Source organism: Chionomys nivalis, chromosome 17 (assembly GCF_950005125.1).
Source record: "Chionomys nivalis chromosome 17, mChiNiv1.1, whole genome shotgun sequence".
Lineage (NCBI taxonomy): Eukaryota > Metazoa > Chordata > Mammalia > Rodentia > Cricetidae > Chionomys > Chionomys nivalis.
Genome location: NC_080102.1, coordinates 38789902 through 38799591, shown reverse-complemented (window position 1 = coordinate 38799591; position 9690 = coordinate 38789902). Strand labels below are relative to the sequence as shown.

Below are 9690 nucleotides of genomic sequence, written 5' to 3'. Positions count from 1 at the left end.
CCCAAACCTCAGTGGTGATGGTCCTAAGTTAGATCTAGTGTCTGCATGAGAAGCCTCAGCTGGCCTCGAACTGTCAGCCCCCACCCTGCCTCAGTCTCTCCATGTGCAGTCAGATTTGCTGTTTCTGGCTACTGTGCACTAGGAGTCCAGGGAGAATGTCCACCCTCATGCCCTGTCTGTGAGAGTGTGGGTTCTCACACGTTATGTCTACAACAATGAGCCTCAGGTTATGAAAAAATTAAAGATAGATACTACATGATCCAGGCATTTTGCTTCTAGAAATACCTTACAGAAAATAATCCCAGTGCATACGTTTCTTACAAGAGAATATCCTTCCACCACTGTTCACATGATGATTAGAAACGGCCTAAGGTTGAACACTTATGAAGAGGGCAGAGGAATAGATTGGTCAGGGTAGGGACTGACAGGACTCCATCCCTGTTGGGATGCAGGATCCTGCAGAACAAAGAGGGTATGGGCTCAAGGAGCTCCCTGTAGCATACAAGAATTTAAGCTGTCACAGGGACCCTGCCCTGGTTTGATTGAGAAGGCACTCACAGTCACATGGGACATGAAGGAAGTGCTACTGTGTGTTTAAGGGTGTGGGGAGTCATACCTAAAAAGTGAGGTGCCAATCAGGTTAAATCTGTGGTATAGCATACTGGGAAATTTGGGGACTGTTGTCAGCAAACCTTTAGGATCTTCAGCTAGCTTTACAGTGGGGCTCATGAGTCTCCTCATCTCATAGAGGGTGTTGGTCACCTAATGAGGTTGTATTAGGAGCCCTGGGTATCACAGACATACATAAAGCATCTGCTGTTACCTTGAGTTCCCATATGTGCCCGCCTAGGACTTGACAGGGCATCTCTTAACAATTCTCTTGTGTTTAGATCATATATTGCTTTCCTTCATGGCTATGTCCCTAGCTGGCAACATTCTCCATGGACACTAACAGGGCATGAGAGCTCTGACGTCGCAAGGGTGAGGGGAGAGGGTAGGCCAGATGACTGACATCTGTAAGCAGCAGTGAAGGGCCCACTGGAGGAGAAACTCTGGCTTCCAGTTGTTTGGTCCTTTTCTCCCCTCCCCCGCTCTGGTGGAACCCCTGGGCCTCTGTCCCCCCCACCTGGCTTCCCTCAGCTGTCCCCCATGGCATCTTACAGTTGTTTTTCTCCTCCCTGCAGCCTGGACACGTGAAGAACCATGAGGAAAACCTATCTGAAGTCCCAGAGCTGGTGCTGAGGGACGGACACAGTCATGGCATCCGGTGGCCAACTACCTTTACTCTTTCCTTCTTCCATCTCATAAAAGTTCCATGGGGGGAGGAAACGCTGCACCTTTTACTTGTCCAAACCAGGTTCTTTTTGTCTTTATGGTTTGCCTGTGTGTGGTGCTTGTGTGTATAAGTGTGCTGGCTGTTCTTAATAAAGATACCCCAGAAGGTCAAGCATTTGAAACCTTGGTCCTCAGTTAGTGTTGCCATTTGGGAGGTTATGGAACACACAGCCTTCCTGGAGGAAGTCCATCCCTGAGTGTGGTCCCCTGGAGTTTATAACCCACTTTATTGCAGTGTGCAGGCTTTAATCCCAGCAATGAGGAAGCTGAGGTAGGTGGATCTCTGTGAATTTGATTCCAGTCTGATATACATATTGAGTTCTAGGTCAGTCAGAGCTACATAGTGAGAATTTATCTCAACAATAACAAAATCAGGCTAAATAATAAAATAGAATTCATATCCTTGCCCCTTCTAGTATATTCTGCACTTCTTGGGCGCAGTAGAGATGTGATCTCTAAGCTTCCAACACCTGTTTCTGTCCCTTCACTGCCACTATGGACATCTAACCCTGGTGAGCTGGAAGTCAAATGAGTTTCCTTAATGTAGTCGTAGTGTTTATAACAACAGAAAAGTAATAATCCAGAAATTCTCACCAGAGATTGGGTCCCTTATGTGAAGAACCTGGCTACAAGCATGTGTGTGTGTATGTGTGTGTGTGCCTGTGTTCGTGTGTGTGTACATGTGAGTGTGCCTGTGTTCATGTTTGTGTACGTGTGTCTGTGTGCCTGTGTTCCTGTGTGTGTACATGTGTGTGTGTCTGTGTTCGTGTGTGTGTGTGTCCCTGCGTGGAGTATATATAGTAAATAGTTGCTGTAATGTATAGAAAGAGAGTGAAGAGAGAGGAATATATATATACGCAAGAAATGTGGGAGCCTTTGGAACACTGGACTAGACATGCAGTTGAACACTGTAAGCAGGGACCCAGAGGTCAGTGGAGCAGGATCATGGAAGGCAGTCCTGCTGAAAGCAACGCAGAAGTGGGGTCTGGCTCATGTGATTTAAGAGGGATGCAAGGACTTTATTGGCAATTGGGATAGAGGCCATTTCTGTGATATTTTGGAAAGAACCCAGGTGTTATCTGTCCTTATTCTGAGAACTTACAAAAGGCTAAATTAAAAAGCAATGGATTAATTTCTTTGTGGGGTAAGGTCAATATGCTATAATATTGAGTCAGTGGAATGTTTATTAATGCTGACTCTGTATGGAGGTCAACAATGAAAGAGCAGGTGGGGCTGTAATAAATGACAAGTGTTTGACATTTTGTATTTGGAGAGAAAAGGACACTAGGAAGCTCAGTGTTGAGGAATGGCTGTGACTGTCCAGGCCACAGGGACACTGAGGGAAGGCTCCTGCTCTCGGGGAAGTATGGGAGGGTGCATTCCAGGCCAGGTGCCAGCCAACTAAGTTCCAGTTTGGAGTTTCAGAAAAAGCCCAGAAAAGAGAAAGCCCAACAATCGCTTGCTCCAGGAAAGATGCTGCTTCACTATACAAAGCTGCTGCTGGTGTAGTTGATGGGACAACGGTCCGCCCCAAGCTGGCAGCAGTACCTAGCAGTGCTGTTTGTGGGTACTGGCTGTGGAGTCACGAAAGATGCAAGAGTCGAGTGGTCCTGGATGATTTCTTCATGGTGTCAGAGCATCCTGAGCCAGGACACAACCTGAGCCCCTCCATGTTCAGTAGACACTGATGTGGACTCCATATCTCTTTAACATTCTACTACTGACACAATGAGCTAGCGGAGAGCTCACCAGTGATGGAGAGTCACATCTGAAGGCGCTGCTACCACAGTTGTTGACATGTTAGAAGCTGGTGGTGGGTACAAAAAGGAATTCAACAAAAGCTCTGTCAATTCCCTCAGCAATGGAAGCCCATATCTATAATGAACATATGGAAATTTAGTCCCAGTAAGCATCCTCTTCTTGGTATGCAGAGGGAGAAGGGTCACAACATCTACACATGGTGTCTCCTCTGTATGCATAGACATAGACAGAGAGGTAGGTGGACACAGAGACAACCGTGTGTGCAGATGATAGATAATGAAATGACGGAGAATTGACAGAGTACAGACCTCGGGTATCTCACTGTCATGAGGACACCAGTCCCACTGAGTAGCGCTCTATATTTAGAGCATCATTTGGTCTTCATTACTTCACTACCTTAAAGGTTCTGCATCCCAGCACAGTTGCTGAGCCCAAGAGCTTTTACATATGAATTTAGGGGACATAATTGAACCTACAACCCAGAAGGCCCCATTAGAACCTGAAGAAAAATGTTCGGGAACATGGTATCTCACCGCCTGCTGCTACTTGCCATTTAACCTCTTCCATGCTGTCCTCTAACCTCACTCTTTTTCTTGGTACACAGCGCCGCTAAGCATAGTGGACAACATAACTACCGTCATCACGAACAAAGTGGGCAGAGATGATCTGAAGCTGTTGATAACTGAAGATGGAGTCTGGATGGTGTTTGTGGCGGCAGCAGAGTTGTCACAGTTACGTGCATGGTGCACCCAGCACTGCCCACCAGACCATGAGGATGAGGGTTTTCCCGGGCAGGCATACCCACTCTAGGCAGTCCCAGGGGTGGGGTTGTGGACTTTCCTTCTCAACAATCCAGGAGGAATGTTTCCACTATTTTATCCTTGGTGGACATCACCTCAGGTTGACTGAAGATGTTGCTCAAGGTGCCGGGACTGAGTCGGCCATCTCCTAGTTCTGTGACCTTGGCAAGTTAGTTAGCACTTCCTGCGTGTCACCACCATGGGACTGCAGTGTGAGAAAATAAGATCATGTGTGTGCCGCTCTTAGCATGTGACCAGTACACAGTGGGTGCCCTGAAATTATCACTGAGAGCTACTTTAGAAATGGGAAGAGACCAGGGTCAGGGGGTCTCCTGTAGGACTGAGGAATCAAGAACTTATTGTGAGACAAGTGAGAAAAATGTAGACATGGATAGCCATGTCCCCAGGTTCTGTCTCGGTCACTTTCCTCCCACCTGAGGAGCTGTAACAGCAGCAGGGTCCTCTGTGAACTGAGGAGGCCGAGAGCCCACAGTGCAGCTGCACAGAGCTGGGGTGACCCTGACTGTCCCTACTGAGATCTGGAGCCCAGCTGTGTTCAGTAGGAATAAAAGTGCAGGCTGATAGGACATGATGATGACAGCCTGGGATGAGCAGCAGGTCAGGATGGGAAACCACGTGTCAGCACCTTTCCCAAAGCCCAGAGAGAGCAGGACCAGGGTCTTATCCACGGTTCAGGAAAGACTGAGAGTGACCCTAGAATGGAGGTGCAGGTAGAAGGCAAGGACAGCAGGGCTGGAAGGATGAAGGAATTGGAGGCACAGAGAAGAGGCCTAGCAGAGGACATGCAAGATGGAGAAGAGTGTTTATCTCCTCGGCCATGACCTTATGCTTTATGGGTGTGCAGCATTGTGTTTGGGCACACCCTCCACGTGCTGTGCGTGCCCAGAAGTTCTCAGGTGGTATTTCAGACTCTATCCTGTTCTACACAGTGCTCCCTGAATATCAGAAAGGATGTGTGGCTAGAGACAAGAGTCCAAGTCAGTGTGGTTGGAGGACGGTTTGCAGAACCTGAGAGTCTGAGGGGATCGCATGTCACCATCTCAGAGGACAATATTTCCCTTATTGCCCTGTCCAGCTTCAGGCGATGTCCAGCCTGCTTGTCACTTTTAGTGGTCTCCAGGCCCCTTGCATCTTTGCACATGGCCTTGCTGTGTTCAAATGAGACCCTGTCACTAGCTGTAGTATCTGTTAGCATGGCGACCTCTGTTTGCAGGGCTCTGACTAGACCTGGTCAAGAGTGAGTGAGGGGTGGGAGTCAGTGTGGAGCCAGGGTTAATGGCAGCTGTCCTGTCTCAGTCACCTCAGGTAGCCACTGACCTTGTGAGATCCAGTCAGGGAGGGAAAGGAATTTGGCAATCTGCAGAGATCAGGCAAAAGGATTGGGAATGTCTCTTGTGGCTCTAAAGGTTTGTTTTGGGTTTAATTTTAAATTCTCAAAAATAGCTAAATGACAAAGTCTGAGGAAAGAGTCCCAGTGAGCCTTCTTTATATATTGGACACTAGCCTTTAATGAGGGACTATTCTAATCCAAACAGGACTGAGAATTTGCAAAAACCACACAGAGAACTCACGTATAAGGTAGTTGTGACATAGTAACAGTTAACCATGGAGCACAGAGGGTTAAAATAGCCAGTGGAAATATCCAGCAGACAGAAAAAAGAGAGATTCAAGCTTGAAGTTTTTTCTTCTTTGTGGAGTGTTGACCTGCATTGAGTGTGTGACAAATCACATGACTACTGCAAACCAGGAAATCACATGACTACTGCACACCAGGAAATCACATGACTACTGCACACCAAAATATCACATGACCACTGCACACCAGGAAATCACATAACCACTGCACACCAGGAAATCACATGACTACTGCACACCAAAATATCACATGACCACTGCATACCAGAAAATGACATGACCACTGTACACCAGGAAATCACATGACTACTGTACACCACGAAATCACATGACTACTGTACAACAAGAAATCACATGACCACTGCACACCAGGAAATCACAAGACCACTGCAAACCCACTCTAGGAAAGAATCTTCATCCTGAAGCAGGTCCAAGAAGCCAGGAGAACACTGCTCAGGACTGTTGCCCTAGGGGAACATAGGTGGAGTCACTCTGTACACACAGGGAGCTGGGGACTTACAGACACATGTCAGGAGGGCAAGGCAGCAGATCCTTTACAGGGACATCAACAACAGATCAATTCAGTGACACAGGCCTCAGGGGAATCTTCCTAAGATCAGTGCTTTTTTCCCTCCAGTTCCCATGCAGGTCAGAAATGGCACCAAAGTTCCCACCTCTTTCAGGTTGAGCATTTTTATAGGAAATTCTTGGGAACAGATGCATCTCAGACCCTGCATTTTCCACACTTTGAAACACCTGCAGATATTTAGTGACGTATATTACAGATGGAACCTGAATCTGCCTGCATGCTGACAGTGTACAGGAGATGGAGGAGTTTTATGTAATTCTTTTAAATCAATTGTGCTGTCACTGTGTATTGTCCCATAAGGACAGATGTGGAGTTTTGAGACATTAGGTTTAGAATTCATTAAGGCTGAATAATCCCCTTTTGGCTTGCCCTGTGAATGGTCCATTGCAGACCTCCCAGGCAAACACAGGCATTCTTCTCAGCTGGACACTGCATGGCCTTAGATGACTTCAGGGCAACCAGGAACAGAGAAAAGACTCTTGGGAAAGGGGAATTCGAAACAACACACACAGTTCTCTGAGTTAAAGAGTAATTGCTCTAAGCCCACAACCCAGCTCTCATCTACAGGGTTCCCACAGACAGTGATGGCATTGGTTTGACCTTGAGTGAAATCATTTTATCAGCGCCTCTAATTTTGTCAAGTGTCCTGACTTCATACACGGACCCTGTGTATTAAGGCCCTGGGAGTCTATGCAGTACCAAATGTTCAGGGTAGAGTGCAGATCACAGATTTCTGCTACGTTATTCCTGCTGGGTTTGTAGGATGAAAGTGAGGTTTGAACAAGGCTTTAACATTCAAAAAGTTACTACGTTAGTCATGAACTTTATCTCTTCTCTCACAGCGAGGAGGAAGCTGACCTGCGTGATGCACTGAAGAAGCATTTAGCCCAGGAGCCCGCAGATGAAAATGATGAAACAGAAAAGAGGCAGCAGAAAGAGAATTTTCTGAAAGAATTTCCTGAGTTGAAAAGGAAACTTGAAGAAAACATCAGGAATTTCCGAGCTCTGGCTGACCATCGTGACAAGGTGCACAGGGGCTGCACCATCTCCAATGTGGTGTCCGACTCCATCAGTATCGCCGCTACAATCTTTGGATTATATCTGGCACCCTTAACAGGATTGGTCTCTCTGATGATCACAGCAGCAACTCTAGGAGCAGCAGCAGCTGCAACTGGTGTCACCACTGCAATTGTGGAAGAATCATTGAGAGGGGCAGATGAAAGTGAAGCCAGACGCCTGGTTCGAGCCAGCAAAAACATCCTGGACAGAATCTACAAGATCATGCCTTTGATTGTAACCAAACATGATAGTGCAGGAGTGCAAATATTCTGGGCCTGGAAGACGCTCAGGGAACATATCCAAGCCACCAGAGCAGGAGGAACCATGAAATTCAAAACCACTGCAAAGACAGAGTCACCTGAAGAGCTACGGGCACTGGCTAACTATCTAGAAGAGAAGTTGCGTGAATTTGAGCAGCTCCACAAGGATCTACAGTCATTCTAGCCTCAGTGATCCCTCCACCACGCAGTTAAGTGTTCAGGGGAAATGACTAGTACAGTGGTAGAGACAAGGGGGGACATACCATTACAAGGGAAATAACGCATGATCAAGTCTATGGACCTGAGGGTTGAGGTGTTTATATTTTTGGCTGAGCAGAGCAAGATCAACGTGGACAGCCAGTGCTTTAGGAAGGGGAGAACTGAAGTCTAAAATAAGGGGCCAGAATGCCTAAGAATGGGACTAGGACTGCATGCAGAGGGTCTGATATGAGAGCAGAACAGGAACAAGCCATGAGAACCTAGGAAGCCTGGACAGCTGAAGATGGGAGAAAGCCAGAGTGGGAGCTGAAGCCAGAGCAGGAGACCACATCCCATTCCCTGAGGGCAGGGTCCCTATGACTTCTAGGTGATTCTTCCAAGCATCAGTAGGATCAACTCACCCTTGTGTCCTCCAGGTAGTGACCTCTGGATAGAGATAGTGATGGTGATGATACTGAAGATGATGCTGAGGATGGTGGTGGTGATAGCAGAAAAGATGGAGTTCTTGAGTAGTCAACCCTCCAAGGGGACAGGGTCACCAGAGAGACCAGTGACATCAAAGTGAATGTCTGTGCAGTGATGTGTCATTATTGGGTCTTTGGAGATAGAAAGTCAAGGCAGATATACATAAGATGTCAAACAAAGTATTGTTTGGGGGTCAATATGTTTGTGATAAGAGACTCAGTCTCTGACCCTCAGCTTCCTCTCATAGTGTGGGGAGGTGTGATGACCAAGACAGTGTCTAGATAACCTGGATTTTGTCCTCTTGTCTTCTATAATTTGTGTTAAATAAATATTAACTGAGTAGTCTAGAAAATGGAGTATATAGCAGTCAATTACAGAAGAAGAAGGTGGCCTGGGACCAAAGACAATGCGGTCAGGATAAATCGGACTGATCTGAGGTAGGAAGATATGGGCAAACACCAGGCTGAGGAAGGTAGGAAGGCTGGTGGGCTGCCACAGCTCTCAGAGGGAGGAGTGGTGAGCAGGATAATCCTGGCATTAACCAGAGTCAGGAAGTGTCTGCTCTAGTCTCAGCTAATGCCACCAATGTCAGGCTTGGTTCCTGCACTGGCAGCACTTGGGACACAATACAAACAAGTACCATCCACTGCAACGGCAGGGGCCCATGCAAGCAGAGCAGGTTGGGGTTTATTGTGGTGGCTCTTGATGGTTGGACTCAAAACAGCTGAAGTCAGGCCAAGATGGACCCCTGCACTGACACATTGAGCCTGTGTAATGTTGGCTCACTGGCTCCTTTAGACACGGGCCTCCTCACTTCCCTTAACCACAGGACAACAATGTCATGGTGTTTGAAGTGTCCTGACTCAGGGTCTCAAGGATGAGAATCACATTTTCAAAACCCTTGAGAGCTCAAGGATCTCACTTCTTCTGGGGAAACAGACTGGTTCACAATGGGCTGTCGGTATGGCATGAAAACGCCTTCTCTGTGCTTGTGGTCCCGGGAGGTTTGTCTGTTTTAGTTCCTCAGATGATTACACCAGTCATGATGTCACTGTTCATATGGAAGATTCCTGTCTCCTTTAAGGTCTCTACACAAAAAGAGGCCACTTGAAAGGTAGATGCTCTCTGATACAGGTAACCACATGCTTGGTCCAGTTGGTCAGGTCCAACCCTCTTTGCCAGAGTTCTGAATAGGGTAGGGTGACCTTGGTGGCCTGGCTGCTTTGTGCTGACCCCCCTCCCCCGCACATGGGAAGGTTAATATTTATATAGCAAAGATACCTTCAGTTGGATTCAGATCACATTCCCATTGGCTGAAGTTTCCTCTAGACAACTCTGAACTAGCAAATATTTGCAAGACTGTCTTGTGATGTCTCTGTTGATGTGAACTGTTCCCTGAAAGATCGTCAGAGTCTCCAGGTGTAATGAGATCTGCTCGTGTTGTTGGAGTTAGAGATGGCAGGATGGGGTTGTCTCGACCCCTGACTTAAGAGTCAGTAGCCCCATCCTGACTGTTAAAAGTCTATGAATGTTCCAACCCATGCCC

At 47.2% G+C, this 9690-nt stretch overlaps 1 protein-coding gene across 1 annotated transcript; it reads left to right on the top strand.

The window, feature by feature from the left end:
- Positions 1 to 2641: 2641 nt before the first annotated feature.
- Positions 2642 to 7678, top strand: LOC130888892 (apolipoprotein L3-like). The gene is made up of 3 exons (XM_057792260.1): positions 2642 to 2699; positions 3701 to 3827; positions 6984 to 7678. Exons 1-3 carry the CDS (start codon positions 2642 to 2644, stop codon positions 7642 to 7644), a joined length of 846 nt encoding a protein of 281 aa, XP_057648243.1. The 3' UTR covers positions 7645 to 7678.
- The last annotated feature ends 2012 nt before the right edge of the window (positions 7679 to 9690 follow it).

What these genes read in the sequence shown, in the direction of transcription:
- LOC130888892 (XM_057792260.1), top strand. Translation starts at nt 2,642, where the DNA reads ATGGCTGTGACTGTCCAGGCCACAGGGACACTGAGGGAAGGCTCCTGC. An exon ending in AGGCTCCTGCTCTCGGGGAA is followed by an intron (nt 2,700 to 3,700) that starts GTATGGGAGGGT and finishes CTTGGTACACAG; the next exon opens with CGCCGCTAAGCATAGTGGAC. An exon ending in GCGGCAGCAGAGTTGTCACA is followed by an intron (nt 3,828 to 6,983) that starts GTTACGTGCATG and finishes CTTCTCTCACAG; the next exon opens with CGAGGAGGAAGCTGACCTGC.